This window comes from Fringilla coelebs (genome assembly GCF_963513975.1).
Source record: "Fringilla coelebs genome assembly, chromosome: 22".
Lineage (NCBI taxonomy): Eukaryota > Metazoa > Chordata > Aves > Passeriformes > Fringillidae > Fringilla > Fringilla coelebs.
In genome coordinates, this window is record NC_140048.1 from 5007635 (window position 1) to 5033543 (window position 25909).

At 46.3% G+C, this 25909-nt stretch overlaps 2 protein-coding genes across 2 annotated transcripts; both read right to left on the minus strand.

Annotated features, from left to right (window-relative positions):
* Positions 1-1123: 1123 nt before the first annotated feature.
* SRM (spermidine synthase) lies at positions 1124-8598 on the minus strand. The gene is made up of 8 exons (XM_084220022.1): positions 8348-8598; positions 8090-8210; positions 7769-7861; positions 6187-6340; positions 5404-5487; positions 4949-5094; positions 3453-3575; positions 1124-2337 (listed from the first exon to the last, which is right to left on the minus strand). The coding sequence occupies exons 1-8, from the start codon at positions 8491-8493 to the stop codon at positions 2320-2322; spliced, it is 885 nt and encodes a 294-aa protein (XP_084076148.1). The 5' UTR covers positions 8494-8598; the 3' UTR covers positions 1124-2319.
* Positions 8599-10988: 2390 nt separating this feature from the next.
* On the minus strand, positions 10989-25269 carry EXOSC10 (exosome component 10). The gene is made up of 25 exons (XM_084220063.1): positions 25130-25269; positions 24116-24252; positions 23543-23666; positions 22964-23068; positions 22413-22578; positions 21568-21679; positions 21217-21292; positions 20969-21079; positions 20405-20548; positions 19905-20095; positions 19052-19208; positions 18312-18460; positions 18008-18058; positions 17154-17265; positions 16488-16538; positions 15845-15923; positions 15560-15681; positions 15153-15248; positions 14453-14527; positions 13933-14020; positions 13735-13808; positions 13007-13187; positions 12482-12543; positions 11721-11794; positions 10989-11134 (listed from the first exon to the last, which is right to left on the minus strand). Exons 1-25 carry the CDS (start codon positions 25256-25258, stop codon positions 11104-11106), a joined length of 2697 nt encoding a protein of 898 aa, XP_084076189.1. The 5' UTR covers positions 25259-25269; the 3' UTR covers positions 10989-11103.
* Positions 25270-25909: the final 640 nt, after the last annotated feature.

A 25909-nucleotide genomic window follows, 5' to 3' on the forward strand; every position in this document is an offset into this window, starting at 1 on the left:
TGTGGACAGAGTCTGTGTGACTTGGATGGGAAACAGTCTTGTCTTCTGTTCTCATCACTGGCCACTTGCTGAACTCACATATTTGGAGAAAGCTCAAAGAACCAGAAGGAATAATTAGCTGTGTGGAGTCCAACAACAGGTTGGGGGAAGCTCTTTCCCTCCTGGGCATTGTTGTACTCACCAAGGATGGGTGAAAGGCTTGAACTTGTTACCAGTTGGCTGCTGCTCTGAAGCTTTCCTGGATAAGTCTTGAGTCCCATTCTAGGGGAAAGTGCCAGAGCTAATTTTCTGTCAAGGATGGAGGGCTAAGTGAGGTTCAGGTCCCACAGGAATTTAAACAGGAGGAGCTACAACCAGGGTCCATTACTGCTCTGCTCCTTATAAAAACACAGGAGTTGAGCAATAAAAATGCCTCATTAACCCAAACTATTTGTGTGAGAAAGAAGACAGTCACCCAGACAATTAAGAGAAAAATAGGTGTTATCTTCTCTACACAAGAATACAGAGACCTAGACTCAGCTCTGCAGCTCAGCAATGCTTTGCAAACCCTTGTGACCACAAAGAAACTGCACCAGTACTGGTGGTAGGAGGAGACACTGGGAAAGAAGTGCTAACTCTCATCAGTAACAGAAGAAATTGGAGAGTACTGACCCCACAAATCCTTTGCTGTGGGCACATAGAGGCTGGACCCTACACTGTTCGTAAAGTCACTGCTGTGGCAAAGCTCAATCCCAATCCTTGCTAAAGTCTGCTTCTTCCAGTTCTCTCTCACCAAGCTGAAAAGTCTCTCAGAATGAGCATTTCTGTCTTTTCCTGATGCCACCTAGTGCCTTTCCCAGCCTGCTCAGCTGGAGCTCAGTGGTTCAGCCCTCAGAGCCACCACCATTTCTGCAGAGGAAAAGAGAGTGCAGCTCAGTGGGGCCAGGACTGACAGGAACTACCTGATAGCAGCTGGAAAACCACTCAGAAAAATGTGACAGAGGCAGCATGTGGACTGCAGAATAGCCTGGATAGCAGGGGCTGAGTCTGAGCTATTGGGCAATGCAAATACGTCATGCACAAATATGCAATAAAATACAAAATATGTCATGGGATCTTTAGTGCTTCATTTTGAGGATAACTTACAGGATCTCTGTTTCCCCCCCCAAAGAACACTGACCCACATTGATGTCACCTTAACCAGAGCCAAGTGTTTAATTGAGTGCAAGGGAGTGACAATGGCACAGTGGTTGTGCTGGGAGTGTGATTCCCACGGTGCAGGGGGACAGAATCTTCAGAACAGAAGTAAAGAAGTGAAGGCAGCTCCATCTTACAGTGGACAATGAAAAACAACTTATGCATCTGGGGGCAGCATTGGAAATAATGATGCCTCCTAAGGGCCTGAGGCATCTCAGCATGACTGAGATGAGAGATTTGTCAGCACAACCAACTCCCCAACATCAGTACTGAACATCAGGCAATGGAGCTAAGGTTTGCTTTATATATATATATATACACACATACACACATATACATATATATATATATATATAAAACCTATCACCATATTGATAAACATTCTTTGGAACCTCTCTGAGGGCAGAGGTAAGAACAGCAGTCAGCCTGTTGGCACCTCAGCACTTCTGTTTCTAACCAATTAAAAAAATTAACAACCTTAACAAAAAAAAAGCCACAAGACTGCTGCCAGCATGCCTGGCTGGTGTTTAATACTGCTACTCCATCAGGGTTGGAGGGAGACCTATTGTGAATGGCAACAGTTTGCACTGTGACTTCTCCAGCTGTGCTGCAGAGCAGTGCAGGAGTCTCAGGAGGGCAGTGGGATGCAAAGGCTCAGACCTGTCACCAGTCAAAATGTGTCAGCAGCAGGGAGCTCCCACGAGGAGAGAGTGAGCTAACTGTGCACAAAGCTCTCTCTCTCTTTCTCTCTCTCTGTGCTTAAGGCTGAGTCAGGGACCCTTTGGACTGTTCCCAGCCCACCAGACAGAAATATGTGTCAGTTATAAATACATCAGGTGTGGAGTGTGGTTGGGATGGGAGAATTTAGAATGGGTGCAGGGCAGAGAGAAAGGAAAAAGACATCTTACATTTCCAGCACTGGAAAGAACAGTTTTGACCTCACTCAATAAGTCACTGGAGCTTTTCAATAGTCTTATCTGGCTTATGCCCCATCATCCTTAACACATCAGAGGGAATGTTGGCTGGCCAAGGGTTAAACAATCCCACACAGTGGAGAGCAAATCTGCAGTCTGCTGAGAAGATCCCAGCCACATCACTGATGATCTCAGAGTCCAACTTGGAGGAAGGAAGCAGCTCATGGTCTCACACATCGCTCAGGGCCTGCAGAGAGACAGACAAATGTCAGGATGGACCTGCCCCAGCTCTGCCAGGCTGCAGGGGAAACATCAATCACCACCTCTGCAATACAGTTATGACATTTGCCTTCATCCCTACAACACTCCAATTCCTTAATTTTTTTCTAGAACCTGCAGTTGCAGCCCAGTGGGCATATGATGGAATAATGTGGAAATACAGACTATCCTTCAAGAAGCAAGGAGATCTGATCTATGCTGGAGCATCCCTTCTTTACCCTCTTGTTTGTTCTAGAAATCAAGCACAGTTTATCTAAGACTTTTGGAGCTTTCCAGTTGGAAACACCAGTTCTGCCTCTAACGCCAATCAGAAGAGCACACAATAGATTGGGTCAGAAACATCATCTTAAACATTATCTTAAACATCATCTTAAACCTTAAACATTATCTTAAACATCATCTTAAACCTTAAACATTATCTTAAACATCATCTAAAAACCATCTTTAAACACTGGACAGTTTCCTTGTCTAGCATGATGCTGCATAAATCTGTCCTGAGGTCCCTGGCTTGCCCAGCTCCAAATTAGGTTTTATTTTCTTTTGACACTTGTTCCTTTCATGCAGCAGAATTATGATCCCAGGTACACAGTGGTGATTTTGGTATTTTTATTTTCCCCTCTGTGAGCAAAGCAGAGGGTTTGGGGAGGCATGGGTTTCCCTTCAGCATGGCTGGGACTTTACAAGTGAGCAAGCCTCGTGCAGTCAAGAGACTGTTGGAAAGAGATTGTGGCCCCAGACTGACAGGTTCTGGTAAGCTTGCATGGACTATGGCCAGCCCCCTTCCAAAGGGGGATGTGAATAAATGCCTGCCTTTGAATTGCTGGGAAAAATCATCTTGGACCTGGCTTTGGTAGGTGAAATAGGAGTGATCTGTCATCAAGGCAAGGCACATGAGCCCAAAGAACGGCTCCTAAATGAACTCTAGTCTTCCCTGACTGACTCACACTCTGCTCTGTCATACAAAATGCTGTCCTGCTCTGACTTGCCCACAGAAATCTTTGGGACTGCAAGAAATCCTCAGTCCTGTCTACTCCCACTCCTATCTCATCCTTGAGGGAGGTGTTGTGGCAGAGGCTGCCTTACCTTCCGTGCAAACTCTGGCAGGATGAATGCTGCCCTGTGAATGTCAGAGTTGTAGTACTTGAGACTCCTCTCCTCCACCTGCTGCTGTGAGAGCTGCTGCACAGGCTCCCGGAAATTTGTGTTCTGCAAAAACAAAGTCAGCAGCTTTGACTATTTGGATAATGTAATATATGTAATAAAATAATTAAGCTAAAGGAAATTTAAACCACAGCATTTTGTGTACAAAGGCAGTGTTGGGCAACAAGCAGTAATAGGCTACGTGATAAGAATGGAGATTCAAACACCAGGAAGATGTCTGTCTCCAGAGATGGATATTTCAAGGGATTTTTTCGTCTGACAAGACCCCAGCAGGAGGCATTTGATAGGCATCATCAGAAGTTTATCCCAGAAGGTTTTCACCTGACAGGATTCCAGCAGTTATCCACCAGTTCTGGGAAACGTGGCAGCAAGGAAGAAAAAACACTATAATATGCTAAAATATGCTAAAGAAGAGCCCCCTTCCAGAGCCCAAAAGACTGTATAAAACAAACTCCTTAGAAATTTCATTTGGACACCCATGGGGACTTTGGTGTGATAGAGACCAAATCCTGGGTTCCCCAACTCTGATCGCCGGGCTCAGAGTCGAATCGCTTGTGGCTCTTTCCAAATTTATATTTTGAATATTTAATAAATCTCCTTAATTATTAAATTGGAGTATTCATTTATAACAGCTAAGGAGCCAAAGGCTGTGTGACAAGCATCCTGATGCAGGGCAGAGAACTGAGATGACTCAGAGGAAAACAAATAACTTTCTGTTCTAGTATGAGGTCAAAGGTTCTGCGCAGCCCCAGTACCAAGGGCTGGGGTTTATGCTCTGTAACTCCTGTGACCAGCACTTGTGCACAGATGGCAGTGCATGAGGTCAGACTGCATGTGCCAGATGTGTGAGAGTGCCTGAGCATCCAAGAAACAACAAGGCTTTGCTCTTCAAAGGAGAATCCATGTTGGGCATAGTGCACGCTGCCAGCATCCCAGGTTAACCATGTGCAGCAGCAGCAACGTTGGCACCCCAAACCCATCTGACAGTCACATTGAAGCAGAATAGAAAAAGAGTAAACTTCAGTGGTCTGACAGAGTTACCAGCCCACATCCTAACACCAGCTCTCACCTGGAGGCCTCTGTGAGGAGAGTACCAGTCACAGGCTGATTCTCAGAAGTGCCTACTTTGTAACAGTCAGCATCAAATAAGCCAAAGCCTTAAAAAAATTGTGACTTCCTTCCTTCCAAGTTTGTTTCACCAGACAGAAAATGATGACCATTTTTAAAGCAGCTGATCAATTCTGCCCTTCATTCAGCAGGCTGCACTGCAGCTCTGGGCTGGCAGAGCCAGGCCCCATCAAGAACCTTGAGGCCCCACAGCTGGGAGGGTTCAGTGCCACAGCTCAAGCTGTGCAAGGGCCAGCCTCAGGCAGGCTTGTAGGGAAAGGAAAAGGGCACGTGAGGTGCCTGAGACTCACGGGGTTCTTGCTGCAGAGCATGAAGCCGATCTGCCCGCTGGGGTACGTGGGGATGGTGCAGTAGGCGTACTCCACCACCGGGAACAGCGACTTGCAGAACTGACGCATCTCCTTGATGAGATCCAGGTGCAGCCACTGGCACTCACCTGCAGGGAGAAAGTCAGTCAGTGTGTGAGCTGCCCCTCTTCTCTGCACAGAACCGTGCCAGGTTAACAGTGGTTCCAAGTCTCAACCTGTACAGCTGATGTAGTTTCAAAAAGACAAGACCCTGGTGCCAGTTTTGCTAAGCCCAGTCCAATAATGAATGAGCTGACATAGATCAAAACCACTGCTTTTCCTGGGAGATGACAGGTTTCACTCCCTGCATCACATCTCTCCAAGAAGAGCCCCCTCTGTGCCTCACACTTGTAGGTAAAGGCCTGGCATCAGCCTCTGCCCAGGGACAGCATCCTCACCTTGGCAGCAGAGAATCCCATCTTCCCTCAGGGCTGTCTTCATCAGCTGGTAATAAGATTCTTTGAACAAACTTTCTGCAGGACCTGTGAGAAAGGTGAATAAAGAAAAGTTTTGAGCCTAGGTGAATCCCAGACTGCACCTAGCAGGGCAAAACAGTCAGGATTTTAGCTTTGCTAAATAGCAAGCCCAGGTCTCTATTAAACAAAGACTTAGCAGCTGCCTCTTGCTTCACCAAGCACTTTCTAAGCAGAACTCCTGCTCCAAACTGCCTTTTAGAGATGTCTCTCTCTGGGTTGACTAGGGCAAGATTGAAGGTGACTCACACTTGTTGATGGGTTCCTAAAATGAGGTGCCATATCTACATGTGGTCCTTCTCTAGCTCAGTTTTCCCCTTCAAAATACAGCAGCCTCACCTCAGCTATCTTCAGGGTAGGGGCTGCACCAACAGTGTGTGAGCCACTGCTTTATCAGCAGGCACATGTGCAAAGCTGCCCTTCCAGCAAGGGATTGCTGCACTCAGGGAACAACTCTGCCAGAAGAAATAGCTGCTGGAGCTGAATTTTGAGGAGAGAAATGTAACAGCTGGCTTGAAGGCCTGCTGATACAATTTTATGGTTTCCATCCTTCCCTTTCCCTACTAAAAGAACCAAGCTGGCAACAGTCTTTTCACTTGAAAGGATCCTCAGCAGGCTGGCATAACTTCCAAGAGGTAGGCACAATAAAAAAAAAATAATGAAGGAGGTATGTGGAAAACAGTGCCCTTTTATGGCTAGAATCCTTACCCATGGGGTCAGACGAGTCCGTGATAATCACATCAAAGGCTTCTTGATTTTGTTTCATGAACTCAAAACCATCTCCCACATGCAATGTCAGCTTAGCACTGGAATACCCCACCGCCATCCCTGGGAGGTATTTTTTAGATACCTGAATCACATCCTGCAAAACAGAAAGCACAAGTGGGTCAGAGGCTGACAAGAAGCTGCTTCTCAGTCTGCTGTGCAGCTGTGACTGCAAGAAGAGCACAATGAGTCATTTCCTTCACTACCTTCAGCTCAAGTCTGACTCCCCAGTGAAATCCACAAGAGCTGCCAGCATCTTCAGCCAGCAAGCCACTCTCAGCCTTTTCCTACAGCCTCGGGGTTCAGTGACACTGTTGTTTTGTCTATGCCAAACTCAACAAAAACCTGGAGCTTCAAAAGCTCCCTGAGGAACTGAGCAAATATGATTACAGGTCAGACTGCTCTGTGCTCCTTTTTCCTACAGAACATCACTTGTATAGGTGATCTCAGCTAAATCAATTTATTTTTCTTGCTAAGTAAAACCATGCCAGCAGGTTTCTGAATGCAAGATGAGAAATATCCCCATCTCTGCACCATACCCATGATATCAATCCCCCTGTAAGATAGTTTTCTCTCTAAAATTGTTATGCAGGCACTGTGCTGGGCCCAGCAATTGTACTGAACACTAGCAGCTTCTCACAGCTGGCAAAACCAAAAAAATATGCTGGTGTCAGGCAGTGCTTGTTAAAACCAGGCACGTTTGCCTACTTAGCTGGCAGACAGAGCACACAATCTCATATAGCAGTAGTTCCTGTTCTTAATAGAACTTTACTCAGAGCAAAACTTTCTGAGAAAAGGCTGAGTAAAGTAAAGTAAAACTGGCTGAGAGGAGGACTGGGGAAAAGAGTAAACTTCAGTGGTTTGACAGAGTTACCAGCCCACATCCTCTCACTTGGAGGCTCTGTAAGCAGACAGGTTTCCAGTCACAGGCTGATTCTTAGCAGGTGACCACTTCCTAACAGTCACCATCAATAAGCCAAAGCCTCAACATCCTCTAACTGGTAGTGAGTTCCTCCCTTCCAAGTTTGTTGTACTAGACAGAAAATTACGACCATTTCTAAAGCAACCGGCCCGTCTATCACAGAAGCAAATCCCTGCTGCTGATTTCCTGATTTTGGTTGCAAGAGACTGCTCAACAAAGCAACCATCCTCCTCTGCCAGGAGCACTCTGTTCGGCAGCGAAGGAAGGGGAAAAGCAGCACCTCCACAAAGCCAGGGCACTCCTCCACATCCCGTGCTTGGCCCACGTCTGCCTGGAAGGGCCTCAATCGCATGTGTGCGAAAGAAATCACACAGAAGAGGCAGCCAGCTGCCACGTAGATGACTTGTAAGGCAAAGAGAGGTGGCGCTGTCATTGTCACGCCAGCAGAACCAGCAGCAAACGCGCCTGGTGCTGACGAGAGACAGCAGGTGAGAGCGCAGCTCCCGGGGATGATGCGAAGTCGGGCTCGCTTTGCCGGGCAGCCCGCCCAGGAGCCCCGAGCTCCTCCCGGGGCTCCTGCCCGCAGCCGGGAGCCCAACGCACCTCATCGATCTCGCACTGCACCACGGACTCCACGGTCGGGTGTTTGACCACCTCCCGCAGCACTCCCCCGTCGCCGCCGCCGATGATCAGCACCTGGCAGAGAAGAGGGCAGAACGGGGGCTGTCAGCGGGCTCGGCCCGGGGCAGCTGCGGCTCTCCGGCCCAAGGAGAGCGGCGTGCACGCCCTGCGGGCCCGCGCTGCCCGCACACGACCCGCGGGGCCCGGAGCCCGCCGGCCGCTCTGCCCGAGGGGCCCAGGACAGGCCCCGGCAGCCCTGCAGGGGCTGGGGGAGCCCTGAGGAGCGGGCCGGGGAGCACTCACCTTGCGGGGGTCGGGGTGGCTGCAGAGGGGCAGGTTGGCGATCATTTCCTGGTAGGAGAACTCGTCCCGCTCCGTGCACTGGATCACCCCATCCAGGACCAGGACGTTGCCGTAGGTGGTGCTGGGCAGAGCGGGGAAGCGGGGTTGGAGCCGGCGCGGGGCCGCGCTCCCCCGCCCCCTCTCCGCGCCGCCAGGCCCCACCGCGTGGCGCTGACCGGCCCCGCCATCCACCCACCGCCCCGGGCGGCCCTCCCGCACCTGCGGAAGACGAGGATCTCCTGGTAACGGGAGCGCTGGTGGTGCAGGAGCTCCTCCACCTGCAGCGACATGGCCTGGCCGGGCCACAGCCGGCACGTCTCGCGGAACCAGCCCTCGCGGATCAGCGCCGCCGCGCCGCGCTCCATCCCGCACCGCAGCGGAGCGGAGCGGCCGCCCCCGGGCCGGGCCACCTGCGCTCGGCTGCCGCCGCCGCCCGACCGCACCGGCGCGGGAGCCGCGCGCAGGGCCCCGCGCCGCCCCCGCCTGCGCGCGCCGCCATTGGCGGGGCCGCCGTGACGGCCGGGCCGCGTCAGGGCCGGGCGGGCGGAGCGGGGCCGCCCCCGCCGCCACGGGGAAAGGGCGTGCCCGAGCCGCGCCGCCGCAGCCTCTGCTCCGAGCCCCCGGCATCGCTCCGCCCCGGCCCCTGCTCCGAGCGCACCGAGCCGCCGGCACCGCTCCGCCCCAGCCTCCGCTCCGAGCGCACCGAGCCCCCGGCATCGCTCCGCCCCGGGCGCCTCTCCGAGCGCACCGAGCCCCCGGCACGGCGCCGCCCCGGCCCCTGCTCCGAGCGCACCGAGCCCCCGGCACCGCGCCGCCCCGGGCCCCTCTCCGAGCGCACTGAGCCCCCGGCACCGCGCTGCCCCGGCCCCTGCTCCGAGCGCACCGAGCCCCCGGCACCGCGCTGCCCCGGCCCCTGCTCCGAGCGCACCGAGCCCCCGGCACCGCGCTGCCCCGGCCCCTGCTCCGAGCGCACCGCTCCGCCCCGCCTGCGGAACCGCCAGCGAAGTTTTCGGGAAAACGAAAAGTCTCATTCGGGTGGTTTAAGGGTTGGACGCAGTGAGGATGCACTGTGTTGGATTGCACGAGGACGACTGGTGAGAGCATCTCTCAAGAAGAAAGGATGAGGCAGTTGGGCCTGCTTAGCATCGGGAAGAGACGGGTGAGAGGGCACTCATGAATGTGTAAATATCTAAAGGGAAAATGCCAAGAAGAGGGAACTAAGGCTCTGCTTAGTAGTGCCAACCAGTGGGACAGAAAGCAACAGGAAGAAACTGATGCACGTGAAGTCCCAGCTGAACATCAGGAACAACTTTCCTATGTGGGTGACCAAGGACAGGAATGGATTGCCCACAGAGGGTGTGGAGACTTTCACTGGACATATTCCATCGGGGCACAGTCCTGTGCCACGTGCTCTAAGATGACCCTGCTTGAGCAGGGAGCTTGGGCCAGGTGACTCGCTGTGGTGCCTACCAACTTCACCCATCCTGGGATTCTGTGGATACTGCAAAAGCAGATGCAGTTCTAGTGCTGGTGGGCCCAGGTGAGGGCTCAGTGGCCTTACAGAGTGTGGTGTGTTCTGTGAGAAGCAGACTTTGGGAGAAATGCACCAAGGTTCTACCTAGAGCAGTTGTCCAACTAGGTTACACAAAGACCTCCAACAGATGCTGCACAAGAGTAAAACAACCTCACAGTAGGGGACTCTGGTGCTACAACTTCACAGGCACAACCAAGAGAATAAAGCATGGATGTAGGTGCTAGTCATTTCCATTAAAGATATTTTTAAAAACTTTTGCAATTCATAAAGGGAAAACAGAAAAAGACTAAAATTAGGATCATCCTTGAAATGTCACTTTCCTTGGAATTTAAATTAGAGGATTTAAACCAGAGAGATTTTAATATTCCCTGGGCCAATGGGGCTTTTGCAATTTCTTCTGACAAGGAAGGAATTGGCACCTCCTGCAAATGCACTTGGAGACAATTGCTATTGAACTGCCTTTTTACAAAAACATTCTCCAATATTCAGCCCTGCAAGCAGATTTTATAAGAAAGAGATTCTGTTCTACCATTACAATGCTTAGTCAGCACTGCTCACACTAGGATACCCAAGGAGGAAAACTCCTCCTCTGTTCCTTGCACTCCCTATTTCCCAGAAACAGGGAAAAAGATTAAAAACAAACTAAATCTCCTCATAGTCTTTGTAAAATAAAGCCCTGTTAAAATGTCAGAGGTCTTAATCAGAATAAACTCTGTCACTGACCCATCCAATACTGATGATACAGTTTCTGATACCCTTTCTACAAAGACTTAAAGATAACTCACTGTGGGTATTTAAACTTGGAGATGTTAGTTTGCTGTAGAGACTCAGTTGCAGCACAGAACCCTCCACCTATTCCCCACCACAACACTGCCAATCCATGTTCTTCCCTTCTGCCTAATGCTCTTACTTTCATTCTGGAACTTTATGATGAAACCATTGGTCTCCTATACCTTTTTTTTTTTTCCCTTAAAATACAATCTTTCCATTACAATACCCCAATACTGTGAGGCAAACAAGCTCTTTTTCTGTATTACCTTGTATTGTAAGAGATGAGCTGTGCAGTTCAATTTGTAAGCAAGGTCTATCATGAAAATCACTCTTGGCCTCATTTCCTTCTCTGAACTGCTGGGGTTTGAGCTCCAAGAAGTGACAAGTTTAGCCTAATTGTGTTGGAGGACACAGGAAAAACTTTCAAAATTATAAACAAAGCAACACTGTGAGTATAATTAGGAAAAAAAAAAGCAGCAATGTGAATATAACAAAAGTGACATCAATTTCAATTCAGATGTTTTTCCTTTTGGAAAAAAAGGATTTTAATGGTTTTAAAAACTTTCCTGTACAAAAACTGATCAATGACTGGCATTTGCTTTCCCATGGTGGCAACACGTCTAACTACTGTTTCATTCTGCAGCAACTCCCACAGGTCCTGTAACAAAGATTATCTCTTTGGCCAGTGGTGTGTTGAGCCCCTGCAAAAGAGTTTAAAAACCATTTTAATTCTTGCAGTAAATTCACTCAAGATTGTAAACCAACCATGTTACAATGATTCTATCAAGAGAGGGTCCTGAGGCAGAGTGCACCCTTCTCCCTCCAATGCTGCCCTTAGGTGGTGTTGCTCTTTTATGACTAAGTAACACACAATAATCAAACCCTGCAAGCTGAACACTAAGTATCTATTCAGAATAAAAATGTTCATACTCGGCAGTACTCTATTCCTCCCAAACTAGACAGATGTTCTCCACTTCCACCCGTCTCTGATCAAAGAAAGGAACTCCCACACCCTTTAACACCAACTTTTACCTCAGCATTTCAAACCTTCCACCCAGTCATTGCATTAATCTAAATTTTTGCATTAATTGTCTTGCATTAATCCTAAATTGTTGGGTTTTTTTTTCTTTTGTCCTTTAAACTGATGTCAGGGTGTGATGCAACCTCTTCCATTAAACATATGCTAAAGCTCCCAGAGCAGCAGAGGACAACAGCCATGGTTTGCCCATGGTTCTGGAGCAGGGGTGTGCAAACACTCCAGCTGATGAGAGCAGGGTAAAACCACACCTTTCAGCTTTCCCCACCAGGTAGGACATGCTCCGGTTTCCAGACTGTTGAAGTTTGTTAGCTCCAGCAAATTTCTGCACACAAACAAACAAACAAACAAACAAATAAAACACCACCACAGTGAGATTCCTCCCAAGTATATTCCATGACATTCATGTGCTGCCAGGTCTTTCCAATTTCACAGAACTCTGCTCATTGACTTCCCTGTGCTGGTCACAGACTTCCCTAAATATGTATAAAAAGGCAGCACAAAACATTGTATGTCTTTTCATCAGGAAGACATGGTTTGATTGTTTATTCTTCTTTTCAATCTCAATTAGCAATAAGTTAAGTAAAAAAATCTCTGAGCAGAGACTGTTCCTAATAACAGTACTTGGAGGGGTACATGAGCAACATGCAAAGCTGACATGTCCTGGAACCACTGGAATGCCTGTGATTTTTGAGAATTTAATCTGAAACTGGAATTTGTGGCGGTTTGCTGTGGTCCAAATGTTATGCTTGTGATGTATAAAAGCATAGGTGTGAGCAATGTATAAATAGGTGGGAAACAACAAGAGGCCTGAGGGACTCTAAGGAAGCTGTTCCTGAATGGGAAGAAATAATAATTCAAAGCATGAACTTGGGATTGGAAGTTGCATCTCAGCAGCTGTTAGGGAACATTCTGCAGAATACCAAAATATCATGTGCCCTCCCAGAGAGCCCCTGGCTGGGTACACACAGTTTCCCACATTTCTGTTCCTCCTTTCATGACAGCTCCATACCTTGCCTGTGTAAGCTTGCTTGGCAGGATCAAATTGTGGTGACTGTTTTGATTTGCTGCCTCCTAAGAGAGAGAGGAGAGAAGCTGTTACTAAAATTTTCTATAAAGAACAATGCATTCCACAGTGTTCCTCTGATGATATGGAGGTTTCACTACAGTCTCCCACACAGTAAAATCCAGAAAAATCTTTTAGGGGCAGGAGATGGTTTTGAATAGCAGCTTTTTTACAAAGGAGTCAAATCTCCTTTGCCTCTTAGTTCCTGGATCCAATTAAACAGATAAAAGAAACAAAATCCAAATCCACAACCCACTTGGCCACTTGTTTCAGGATTTTGTTTCCAAATCAGAAAAGGAATACTAAAGTTGTATTTCTTAAGTCAATTTCTTGAACTATTCCCCCACTACAAGGTAAGCACATTGTAACAGTCTGTACTGCCCTGGCACCCACACTCACACAGCCCTCCCAAGGCTCAGCTGGTAACATTTTCTACAGCATGCAGCACTCCAGCAAGGGATCAGATCTTACCTGCAAACACTTTGAAGCTGGAGTTGCTGTAATCAAAGGGGGTAAACTGCCGTAGTGCTTCCAGCTCCTCTGGTTGCTGGGTTTTTTTCTGCCGTTTCTTTTCTTGAGTTGGCAGCTCTGCTCCTGTTTCTGCTCCCACTTCACTTGTGTCTCTCTCCTTCTTCCTATTAGCTTGCTCCTGCTATAAAAGCAACCCACAGAATACAAAAAAGGATAAGTTGGAGAAAGGAGAATGAAATATCTCACTGGGCAAATTAACTGCCCCAAGGAGCCAGGCTTCAGTGACTGCTCTTGTCTTTGGCAATAATAGCATGGGGAGAAATCTTTGTGCTCTTCCTGGGGCCTAAACTGCTTTTTTTTTTGTTGTTTTTTTATCTCACAGTAGAGACTTCTATAAGAAGCTAAATTGTCCTTTCACAGGATATGGGAAGCTGAGATCTGCTGTGGCCCCACTGGCATATTTGGGGGAACCTATGCAGAACAGAAGAGCCTTAAAGGAAGTGAGGAGCAGTGATGCATCAGTGGAAAACATCCCCCACTGCACACATGGAGGGATGGGATGATGTGCACAGCACAATTAACAGAAGCCTGTTACACCTGGGGCACAGAAAGATTACTACCAAAACACTCATTCAGTTATTTCAGTTACAGGGCTCTGAGTTTCATTCTGAATTATGTTATACCAGTCAAGATGAGCAATGGCTGGAAGGAGGAATTCTGTGACATACCATGGCTTGCTGGCGAACAGATACAACATTCTGTGCTGCCTTTTTATTCAACTTTTGTGTCTGGACATGGGCAGCTATGGAGACAAACAAGCATTACTGTAAAAAGCAGGAGTAAGTTAGCCAGGGGCTTAGAAAAAGCAAGCAAAGCAGCTTGTATCAAGTCTCAAGACACACCAAGGAAGGGAAGAATGCCTGTACCTGATGGCTGGGCTGGTTTCTTATTGGTTTCATTCTTGGACTTCTTCTGTACTGGTGCCTGACTCATCAACTTCCATCGATTGCTGATCTGCAATGAAAATATATTACCTGGAAAGACTTTCTTTAAAGTTTTATGGCAGGAAGTTGTTTATAAACTTGCTAACACATGCTGGTGCTCGTTAAGAGTACAAAATTCAACTGTAAAAGAGATTAAGATCTGCTGCACCATGTGAAGTAACACCAAATGCTTTAAAAGTTCAAAGCTACAAACAAGCCTCAAAAACAAATGCACACATTTTCAGTAGAGTTTTCAGCTTTGACAGACAGGGACTATACAGCAGAATGTCTTCAATCCCTGGTCCTTCATTAGATATGAATGTCACAGAAACATGTTAAAGTTTCTCAAGAAGTATCCAAGGAGAAAAAAATAAATCTATATTGCTAAAGCTCCCAATGGAAAATAAACTACTTATTTGGTTTTTTTGTACTACTTGGCAGGAAATTTTAGCACCAGTCTTACTTCATAAATTTTTGATGATGGGTCAAACTTTGCAGATTGTGAGACATAGGCAGAATTCTCCTCTGGAGGTAGATACTGTAGAGAGGAAAAAGATTTTTGCTTTAAACAGCATGTGACATTTAGCTCATTGCTAAAATGCTACTCGTTGTAAATCAGTGAGTTCATTTGAAGAAATATTCTACAGATAGAACACCTTGTGGAAAAAAAGAAGTCCCCACATCTACTGCCCAGAGAAATACTAAAGAAAAAACAACTGAAAACTCCTCCCCACAAATCCAAAACACCCCCAACAGAACAACCATCAACTGCACACCAGAAAAAAATTTGGTATTATTTTCTGGTAATTTACCACTCCAAATGTGTAACAGCATTCTATTGTTCTTCTGATTCATTACAAGAGTAGAATCAGCTTATTAATCCTAGCCATAAAGGACAGATGAAAAACCTGAAAAACCTAAAACTAGCTTAAAAAAAACCATGGTGGATGGTCTGTTTACTATGTAGAAAGACTTGTATCCAAGAAGTATTTAAATGTGTTTTGGAAACAAGTCCACACATGTGTCTTTGCAAGGACAATCCCTTGATTCCAGTCAGAGAGCAGCAGCTGATGCTCTATCAAGCCCTTCTGATATGCCAGGAAAACTAGCTCAGGGCATCCTCTGCACTGGGTAATTGGAATCCCACTATTGGGAGCTTTTACCATTTTAAATGGATTTTCAAAGGACTCCATTATTAGCTGAGCTTTCCTCTGTGCTGTGGTCAAAGTCCTCTTATTTCCTTTGTTTTCATCACATTCCTTAAAAGAAAAGAAAAAAAAAGGAAGAAATATTAACACAAATATTCTTTTTGTTTGGCTACTGCCATTTCATGCCATGCTGCTTCTCACTCTGAAATTCTACTGACAGCAGTGACCCCCCAGAGACATGGAGTAACCTTGCTGGCTTCCTATCCCAGTTGTCTTGGTGAGGCCTTATGCCTGTCAAAAGTCAGCACTGTTGCCATGCATTCCCACCTTATTTCTTTCAACACTTCCACACAGTTTTATCAGATTATTAAGTCTGTTTTCTACTATTTCAGTATTGACACTGTCACAAACATACTGCTTACACTGAATATGCTGACAGTGGTAGTAGCAACAAGACATGTTGATTCTGGCTGACTATCTTGAATATCCATTGTCCTCTCACTGTCTGAGAAGAGACAAACATCTTCCAAAACCAGCGCAGGGTCTGCATGAAAAGGAGACAAAATTTTCATTAGAGTCTTGTGTATTTTACTGCTCTTTTGTGTCATGAGGTTTCCCTGAAAGTTTTTTCAGGGCTGCTTATTTTCCCCATGTCAAAGCTCCATCACTGCATTATTAGCACAGCTTTTAGGTTAACTCTAAATTACCCAAGGCAGAGTTATTCTGAAAGTGATCCATAGGAATCCGTGAACTGTCGTGTGGTCCAAAGAGGGCATTCTCCAGCTTCTGCAGAGAGATTCAAATTAGAAACACCATTGACACACTACAAATCTATTATTTTCACATACTGCAGAGACACTTCAACGAAAATTCAAAAAAAAAGGGATGAAATTCAGAGATGGAATATTCTTAGTGTAGCTCATGTGCCAGAGCACATTGCATCTGGCATCAAAAGGCTACCTGTGCAAACACCCACGAGCTAATGGCATGCTGTACTCCATGTACATGACAAGAGAGAACGAGGCAGCCTTAGAAACTTATCTGAAACCTCTCTTCTTACAGCTCAGTCAATATATTCCCACATACATGAAACTGCCCAGCAGCCAGAGTGTTTGCTGATGGAACCTTGAGTGCTGCTTTATGGTGGTTTGTAAAATATCAGTTAACAACTGGTAATATTATAAATCTGGCACAGATAAGTACCATTAAGCTAAAGCAGAAAACTTGTAAAATGGATGAGAGAATCAATTTACTAGCAGGTAGCAATTTACTAGCAGGTAGCAAGGTTGATATATTTGTTTCCAAGTTTAAGACTGAAGACACTAGGTAAAAATACAATGCAAACAATACCTCAGGATTGGGTTGAGGTGCTCTCTTCCTGACTGCTGCAGTCATCTCAGACTAGAAGGGGAGAGAAAGGTCAGTCACTTAAAAGCCCTGTTTCTTCTAGGCTGGCCACCTTATCAATGTTTTCATTACATTTATTACAAGCTAGCAGGTTAATAAAATTACTTTCTTCTTCTCCTGCAGTGTTTGCACTTGGCTATACATTCAAACACCTCACACAGAGAGGGCACATTCTTGCTCACACATGTTTTTTTCACTACTGATGAAAGCTGTATTAATATCAGCTGATATATTTTAACTAATTAACTTCTTACACCTAGGCTGCTTCTTTTGCCTCACCATAGCTGTAAAATATTTATGAGTCCATTTACATGGCCATCAAATTCCACAAGGTGCAGTTCTTCCTCACACAGGCAAATGTGATGTATGTAGAGTGTAAGACAAACTGCATTCTGTTCAAGAAGTGTCTGTTCATTTACTGCTCCAGTTTTCCAGGAAACTACACTGTGTGTAAGCCACTACACAGCAGACAGGCAAGAAGTTACAACATATCTTTCTGTTCTACTACAAAATTCAGTGTTCAAAAAGCAAACTTCAGCACACACATCATTCAGCTCCAGGCCTGGCTTAGGGAATGCCAGTCTCTTGTGTGGTACAAGCTACTCCTACCTTGAGAAGAGGCATCTCTCGGGCCTGCTGGATGAGCAGATGCAATTCATTAATCTGCTGGCGAACAAGTGGTGGGACAGGGTTGCAGCAAGCAATGATACCCTGGGATTCTCTGGAGACAGAGAGGAGGAAAATTCAGTGTGCTGTATTTATGGCTGGTATGTTGGGCATTTGCATTCAAAGGATGTGCAAATCAAAGGATATAACCACTATCCTGAATGTGACAGAGCAAGAAAAGTCAGGTATCTCTGTGATGAAATTCTGCACCAGGTTTGTGCAGATGAGGAGAAGCCAACAAGTGAGCTCTCCTCTCACTTCTGTGGTCTGTCTGTCCTCATCATCATTTATTTCATTCAGTATTCACCTATGAAAGCTGAGCCAGGCACCAGACCTGCCTTTAAAGGTGTATTTTTTTTATTCTAAAGTATGGTTGTCATGTGATGGATGCCAAATGTTTGGGGAAAATATTGCATAAATTGGGTGTTTTAAGGGATCTGCCCCTTGCCCTCCCCACTCCTTTAGGAACTGCAATAAAAATCCAAATGAGTTTTGGGGGCACTCACCCCTCTCTTGCTCTGTAAAAGTGAAGGAATCTCAGAGGGAATGTGTAACACAGAGCATTGCAAAGGAATGTGGTTTATTAGTGCAATACAATCCAAGTGATGTATCCCAGACATCTGAAGCCTTCTTAAGGAATACTGCTATTTATTTCTCTTCCAAACTGAACAACTATAGAGAAAAGAAGTACTGACAGCTGGAAGGAAGGGACCAACTGCAGAAGTAATTACACACTTGGAAGTGACTTTCTGGATATTAAGATCAAGTAAAACTCTTTCAGTGTGAACAAAACTTACTTGGGCAGCTCCTCTGCAATCTTCAACAGCATATGGTTTGGTAGCACATACCTACAACACAAAGAGGTGGTATGAATGTAACAGAATGTTAAAAACAATTAAAAAAACCTTCAAAGCACACAACTCTGCCCCCATTACAATATCTGAGACTATGAAATAATTTAAAAAGAAACATAACAGAACTTCTCTGTAACAAGCAGCCTGATGTAGTACAGTAATTTCTAGAGGTAACAAAGTAGTCCCATCTCAGGGGTGAAGGGCATAATCCAAAAGATTTACTAAAGCATAACAAAAAACTTCCTACCCTGTGCTCTCATCCTCTTGACGTGCTATCTTGTCTCTCCATGCAAACAGCAGCCTAAATGCTGCCAGCTGTTGGGTATCAAGGTGTTTTTTCTGCCTCCTGTAGAGATCAAGGTAGGATTCATCTGTAAAGAGGGGCTTGATGTATTTCTGGATAGGAAAAAAAGAAGCACTCATGAGCTTTCTGTTTTGCCTCTCTCAGACAGAGAATTGCACATGGACATCAGGGGACTAAATTCACTCTGGTACAATGTGTCTTTAAGCTTTTTATCCTAAACTACTGGTAGGAGCCTATTCCTGAAAAACACACATCTCATCCATTGTTAGGGGAAATCTACCCTCATCAAATCCAGGAGCAACTTTACTATCATCAAGCTTTACTACATCACACAAAGCCTACTTTCACAGACAGTGTTCTCCACAGGCATAATACAGCTGTTTATGAATGCAACTCCAGTGAGGCTTTGAACTTCTAGGAACATCCAGCAGAGCTAGAAGTGTAACATCTCTCTTAGAAAAGACACAACTGAATGCATTGTGAGGCCAAGGAATACTAGCATTCAGAAAAGAGCAGGAAGGCATCTGAATCCAAGAACCATAGCTAGTGAAAGTGACTGCACATGACTGAGTCACAGTATATACAGATGTTTTTGGACACAAAAAAAGACAGAGAATTGGCAAAGGACCTTTTCTCCTAATGCCATACTCTGATCCAGGTGACCAAAGCAGGTGAAGCTTTACCTTCAGGCAGATGTCCCTGCTGCGCTGCCACACAACCTGCAGCTGTGTGGGCTGCTCCTTCCCTCTCTCCCACAGCAACTCCCTCACTTTATCATAGATGTAGAGCAAGTAGTGAGTGTCATCACGGGCATACCGGATCATTTCTTCTGGCAAAGGGCTAGAAAAGAAGCCAGAATTACACCAATGTATTTCAGCTGTCCTGCAAAACTGTTACTTTTCTCTTAAAAGGCATATTAGGGCAAAATGCATATGAAATGCCAGGAACTAACATGGGAAATCTGTTTTCAGACTGAAGGATTGGTTAGGGAACAGCAGTAAAATGCTGTGCATTCTCCAGTTCACATTCTTGTTTGTGTGCTGGAGAGCAGGACTGCTGTGTAGCTAAGTCATGTGGCAGAACTGCTTGCTATGGTATTTGTCATAGCTCTCTTCTCTCTGCAGAGCCTACAAAAGTAGACTTGAGATCTCTGTGGTGTGCAGGATGCACCTGCATAGTCAAGATCACTGCTCCAACACCACCTGCTCTGCCTTGCACAGGTGATTAAATGTTTTTGTGGGGGCACTAGAGGAGCAAATGCTGTCTCTGTAACACTGTAGTGATTAAGAACTGTTCCTAAGAAGTGGGCTTCCAGATTTTCATTACTTCATCTTTGCAGATCTTTCCAAAAAGAACTCATTTAATAAAAAAACCATGGGAAAATGTAACACTCAAAAGCTTTGGGCACAGCCAGGTAAATGCTGTGCTCATTCACTTTGAGACTGACCCATAACTATGGGTTCTGCAAGAAGAAGGTCTAGTAATGCAAACAAGGAGAAGTGCTACCTTGCAGCCCATTTGAGGGTCAGTTTTTACCGTATTCTCCAGTCAGCCAGCTGGTACTTCTTGTCAGCATCTACACTGCAATACAGCTTTAGCAAGTGATCCAAAGAATGTCTGCCAAGATTGAGGAGACGAGCAGCTTGGTGAGTATCAAACACATTCACCAAGTACAGACCAAAGTCTCTTTGTAGCCATTCCACGTCTGAATCAGCACCATGAAGCACCTTGAAAAACATAAAAATTTGGGAATGATACAAAGAACATTTCTACTCCAGGCTGGTAGTGCTGTGCTTTCATTCTCATGTGTCTAGATTTCTTTCTCTGTTTTTTACTGTTAAGTACAGAACTACTAAATAAGTGCATCTGGCAAGCAATTCAGTACTAACATCAAGGAAACAGGCTCCTGGACAAATTATAGTGAAAGCAGAATCAAGTGATCAAGACCGAACACACAGTGTGATTTTAACTAAAGCTCAAACTAAAACAACAACAATAATAATTTTTAAAAAAATCTGGTGAATTTTGCAGCTGACCTTCACAATTGCAGGGTCTGTGAAGGTCTCATTGAGGATGTTCATGTCACTGCGCAGCTCCAGCGTATCGATAATGAAGTCTTCTGTTCGGGTGGAAATCTGCATCAGACACGTCAAGCCCAGGAAGCTCCTGTAGGAGTGGTGCTGAAAACAGGGACGAGAGATGGAAGCCAGGATTCATTACAGAAACAATACTATAAAACAAATGGCATTCTAAATGGGGGAAGAAAGAGCAACAAGACTTCTTTGAGAAAAAAAGACACTGGATGAGCAAACTTTCTCTTTGCAGTGACTAAGATGACATTAAAAAAAAAGGATTAATTGAAAGAAGATCAAATTCTCTAAGAAGTGCACAGCCAACCCTGCCATTGGACAACTTCTAATACTGACACAGTTTAATTCAACCTTATAGATAATATCAGACAGATCAGGGGTCAGGAACTGTCTTTTCATGTGGGGGAGTACAAAAGCCAGGAGAAAACCACCCCATGAGAAGAATACAATGGTCTCCTAGCTCCTAAAAGCACATGTGTAACTTCTAAATATAAAACACAACTGGATTACCTCTAAGTCCAAGGCAAATTCTTTACAAGTCATAAGCTTTTCATTCAGTTCTACCAACTCATCCAGTGTGGTGATAAAATGACAGGGTGTTTCCTCAATGGGCCTGTACATCTGGCAGAGCAAATGAATTAGGCATGGTATATTCACTGTCAATTCCCAATCCCATCCTCCACCCTCAAACCTGAAACTTGTCAAGTATGGCATTAAATGTACTACATCTGTAGTTTAAAATTAAAGTGGGCACCAACCTGGAGTTCAGGTTTCTTTAGAACTTCATCTGGTGGAGAAAAATGCTCCAGTTCATACTGGTAAGGATGAGCAAACCTGTGGAAATTAGGAAGAAACAAGCACAGACTAAATTCCAGTCCTCTTTATGAGGACAGAGCACAGAGGCTTTGAGAGCTATGGCTGTTTCCCTATTCTGTCTCTTTTCAAGCAGAGGTTTAGTGTAACTGCAGAGGTCTAAAGCAAATCACATACAATGTAGTGTGGACACAAACACATGCAGAACTGTTATACATGATGAGCATCAGCACAATCTGACCACACAGGTTCACCCAGGGGACTCCAAGCACCTTGCTGTCAGGTTAGTTTCTTACATGTCTTGCTCAGTTTTCTGCGTCCTCTGCTGATGTATGAAGTCTGCCAAAGCAGCTGGCACATCCAAGTCCTCAGGGCGCTCCTTTCTCTGCCGTCCACTTTTTGTGAGGGCTGAACAACCAATATGGAATAACTGGACTAGGTCCCCCACACAACATGTTCTCAGCCTACTACTATCTCCCCCTCCACCCACCACAAGAGTTTACGAAGTATCAAAATTCGTAACAATTTAGTGCTGCTGCTTTTGCCGTCATTTTGTACCTGAAATAACAACTCAGTTACTTGGCTGTTTTTAGGAAGACACAAGGGTGGTTTTGGCTCAAAAGCTTGGATGGAAATTGAAAAATCTTCAGAAAAACTTTTCAATCCTTCCCGGTTACTGAAAGTACAACTGCATCAGTGCAGAATACAGATGAACTGGCAGCAGCAGAATGTGCTCCTGAGACAGGGTGTTACCAGCAGCTTTGATAAAGCACCAAAACCAAAGGCAGGTCTCCCCACACACCTACTACAGCTCACCCATGTGAAAGAATATCTAGAAAGCTGACTAGTCAAGACTTCTCATGCAAAAGTGACTCTCATGTATGCTCAAGGTGGTAAAAAGCAGCAGCAGATTATCTGTTTGGAACAGATTATTTGCTGTATACCAGCAAGAAGATTCTGTTTGCTGACCTAGCCTGACATGGTAGATATGGAAACAATAGTGTCACCAAGATCACTACACCCAAGTGTTCAACATCTCCTGCTATTTGTTTTTATAGTCAGTGATTTCTCCTCTAGACTGTGAAGACAAGTTTGTGTCAAATACTTGCAACAAATTACCCCCCAAAAATAAACCCCTTACCTTCAGGCAAAGGCTTCAAAGCATTTGGTTTGATAAAAATTTTAGGTACAAAGGGAGTGTTGGAATTGTCAATCTTCTCACGAAACTTCAGCTGTGGTCGAGAAATATTCTTGGCATGAAGCAGTCGGAATGTTTCAGACTGAGATCTTTTGTGGAATTCTCCTGCCTATTTAAAAAAAAACAGAGGTAAAACCAACACGACTTACCAGACATTCTTTTCCTCAGTCTGATCCACCATTCAGAGGAGGACTTGTATCCCACATTTAAAACTGAGTAACTTTTTTACAGTAAGGAAAAAAAGTTGGGACTCAAGATCCTAAATTCATAAGCACAGGAAAGGCTGTTGAGCATGTGAAACTGGAATGGCAATTGAAAGCACAAAGATTTCAGAACCAAGTTTGAATCAATAGGAAAAAAAGAGAGGGGTACTTAGAATGTGTGAAAAAAACATGAGGGAACATTTAACTATTCAACTCCACTGGAGAACTGGTAGTGCAATGGCTGGGAGAACAGCTGAGCTAACACAGCCAAACTGAGCATGGGGACCTCACCTTACGGTTCCAGCTGGAAACAATCATCTGTGGGGGCTGTAACCCAGCTGGCAGGACTGGCTGCTGGTTTCTATTCACTCCTGATGCTTCATCCAATAAAATACTCTAAAATCCAGAAAAACAGTGTGAAACACCTGTTAGATTACCACACTTAGACACTTTAATCAAACTGAGTAAAGTCATGTAGGTAGGTACCTCCGTAGCCACCTCCCCCAAATTCTGTGCAACACAAGACAGACAAACATGGGAGGAGTATGTTGAAGAACAGGGGTGGGAGGAGTTTTTTCAGAGAAGTACTCTTAAATGTACAGATGTGTTCCCAGGCTGTGAGGATTTTATGTCAAACTGCACACATCCCATATTGCCTTCCTGCCCCTTGGCCCACCTACTTCAGCTGCTGTGATCTCTGGCCTGGCATTTGGAAGAGTTTTTAAAATAAAAAGGGAATACATAAAATTGAGGAAGCACTGACTAATTGTGGAAGCTGTGCCACTGAATTTCTTGCAACAAAAAAAAAAAAAAAAAAATTGTGGCAATGGAACACTTTTTAAGCACCACATCCAGAAATAATTTGCTTACCACTCTTTCAAGAATGACATCATTGGAGTCAACCAGCATATCAAATTTATCTTCCAGCCCTGTCACTTTGCTGGAATCGTTCACGAGGCTCCGGCAACCATGGTACTGCATCACCTGGCTCATGCTTGCAAGAGAACAGCACAGCTGTCAGCAATCTGAAAGCAGGCTATCTAAACACTAAAACATGCCATTCTCTTACACTTTCTACACTTCAAAGTCTGAAAAGAAATCAAATTATAGATATCATCACATGAGCAGTAAATAGAAAAAACATCTATAGAGTATTAAAGTGTTAGAATTAGTTTCTCACAAACATGACTTTTAAAATGGACAGCCTAATGTGTCCAGTATCAGGTGCTCCTCTCTGCACAGCTCCTCATGGCAATATAATGAAACACCCTTCTTAAGCTTGCCACTTCACCTGCCAAGTGCTAGAGAAGCAGCTAAAACTAGATGTGGGAAATAAACCACCTTTTTACCTATGGCAAGTTTGAAGTTGTCCAAGAAGGGGGTTACCTCCTGGTTTGGATTGCCAGCTATCAGCACAGCCCAGAGGGGCAGAGGGGCCCTTACCAGCGGAGCAGGCGGTCGCTCTGCGTGCTGCAGTAGGCACGGAACCCAGGGAAGCTGCAGTAGAAATCATACTCGTCTCCAGGCTGGGGGAGCCCATTGGATGCCTTTGTTGCAGCCACCACTGTGCCGAGAGCGTACTGTGCAAGAACACCGTTATCAGCTTTTTAGCAGTATTTTGTTTCTGTTTACTCTTTGATAGAAATGCACTTTGCCTGGCTGGTTGGAACTGCACTAATGTGTGGTATTGTGGGGTTTTGCACCAGGAGTAACTTCACAGAGTTATTTAGACAGCTTTAAATAATGGAAGTCTAAAAACTTCATTATAGAACTACTACTGATCATCCTCCAGTGATCAGACACTGAACAGGCTCCCCAGGGAATGGTTGTGGCCCCAAGGCTGCCAGAGCTCCAAGAGCTTTAGGACAATCCTCTCAGGCACAAGGTGGGACTGCAGGGGTGTCTGTGCCGGGCCAGGAGCTGGACTCCTGGATGATCCTTGTGGGAGCCTTCCAACTCAGAATATTCTACAGTTCTGAATCAGCAGGAACGCAGATAATTACTTTATTACTCTACCAAAACACCCCAAATCCCTGCAACGCTTCCTATTTGGGATCTGGCAGCCATTCCCTCTCCGGAATCAACATCGTGCATAGGTAAAACACACGGGGGCTGACGCTGCGATTTATAAAGCCAGGGCAATTCTCATCGCGACAAGCCCTCACGAGGGTCCCGATTCCTTGGCATTTCCAGGAATCCCCGGCGGCTGACAAGGCCAGGGCCCGACCCAGGCGGGTTAACAGGTCCCGATCCACCTCTCCGGCCCCCGCAGCCGCCGGCCCGGCCCACACCCTCCTGCTGGCACTGGGGACACCCTACGGGTGTCTCCCGCTCCGGCCGGGATCCCCACGCGGCCCCCGCGGGACAGGACTACAGCTCCCGGCATGGCCCGAGCGCACACGGCACGCCGGGAGCGGTAGTGCCTCGCCCGCTCTCCCTGCCCCTCTCCGATCGCACCTTGACGAAGGCGTCGGGGCTGTCGAACCCGGGCAAGGCCGACATCGTGCTGCTTCCCGCCGTGCCCGCGGACATCCCGGAGCTGCCCGCCTGCGCCGCCGGGCTCCCCTCACGGGCGGCTGCCGCCATGTTGACGCGCGGCGCTGTCGCGAGAACCGGGCGCTGTCGCGAGAACGCAGCGCTGCCGGCCGGAAGGGGGAGAGGAGAGAGCGGGGAGCGCAGGCGCCCCCAGCGGCAGGAGCGGGCAGGACCGGCCGTGTGAGGGACGGGAGGAACGCCCTGAGGGGAGCCTCGAGCGCCGGCCGCGCTGCTGAGCCGCACATTCGGCCTTTTTCCCTACGAACACCCACCGCTGGGACCAGGACCAGAAGGGAAGGGAGCCAGAGGGATCATCAGCTCCTGGCCCTGCACAGGACACCCCAACAATCCCACCCTGTACTGAGAACGTTGTCCAAAGGCTCCCGGAGCTCTGGCAGCCTTGGGCAGTGACCATTCCCTGGGGAGCCTGTTCAGAGCCCCACCACCCAAAGGGGAAGAACCTTCTCCTGATATCCAGCCTAAAACTCCCCTGACACAGCTCCAGCCGTTCCCTGGTCCTGTCCCTGTCACCACAGAGCAAAGATCCATGTGTGCCCATCCTTGTCCCCTCAAGAGGGAGTTGCAGACTGCCACCAGTTTCCCTTCAGTCTCCTCCAAGCTGAACAGACCATCTTCCTCATCTTCATGTCCCTTCTTTGTACACTCTAGGGGCTTAAAAAAAATCTTTCTTATCCTGTGGTG

Excerpts from the sequence above, each read along its gene's own strand:
- SRM (XM_084220022.1), bottom strand. The coding sequence starts at position 8,493 with ATGGAGCGCGGCGCGGCGGCGCTGATCCGCGAGGGCTGGTTCCGCGAG. Across the intron at positions 8,211-8,347 it reads GAGATCCTCGTCTTCCGCAG|CACCACCTACGGCAACGTCC; the intron begins GTGCGGGAGGGC and ends CGCTCTGCCCAG. Across the intron at positions 3,576-4,948 it reads TGCTCTGCAGCAAGAACCCC|AACACAAATTTCCGGGAGCC; the intron begins GTGAGTCTCAGG and ends TTGTTTTTGCAG.
- EXOSC10 (XM_084220063.1), bottom strand. The coding sequence starts at position 25,258 with ATGGCGGCAGCCGCCCGTGAGGGGAGCCCGGCGGCGCAGGCGGGCAGC. Across the intron at positions 23,667-24,115 it reads AGCGACCGCCTGCTCCGCTG|CATGAGCCAGGTGATGCAGT; the intron begins GTAAGGGCCCCT and ends TTCTCTTGCAAG. Across the intron at positions 17,266-18,007 it reads ATTGCAGAGGAGCTGCCCAA|AGAATCCCAGGGTATCATTG; the intron begins GTAAGTTTTGTT and ends CTCTGTCTCCAG.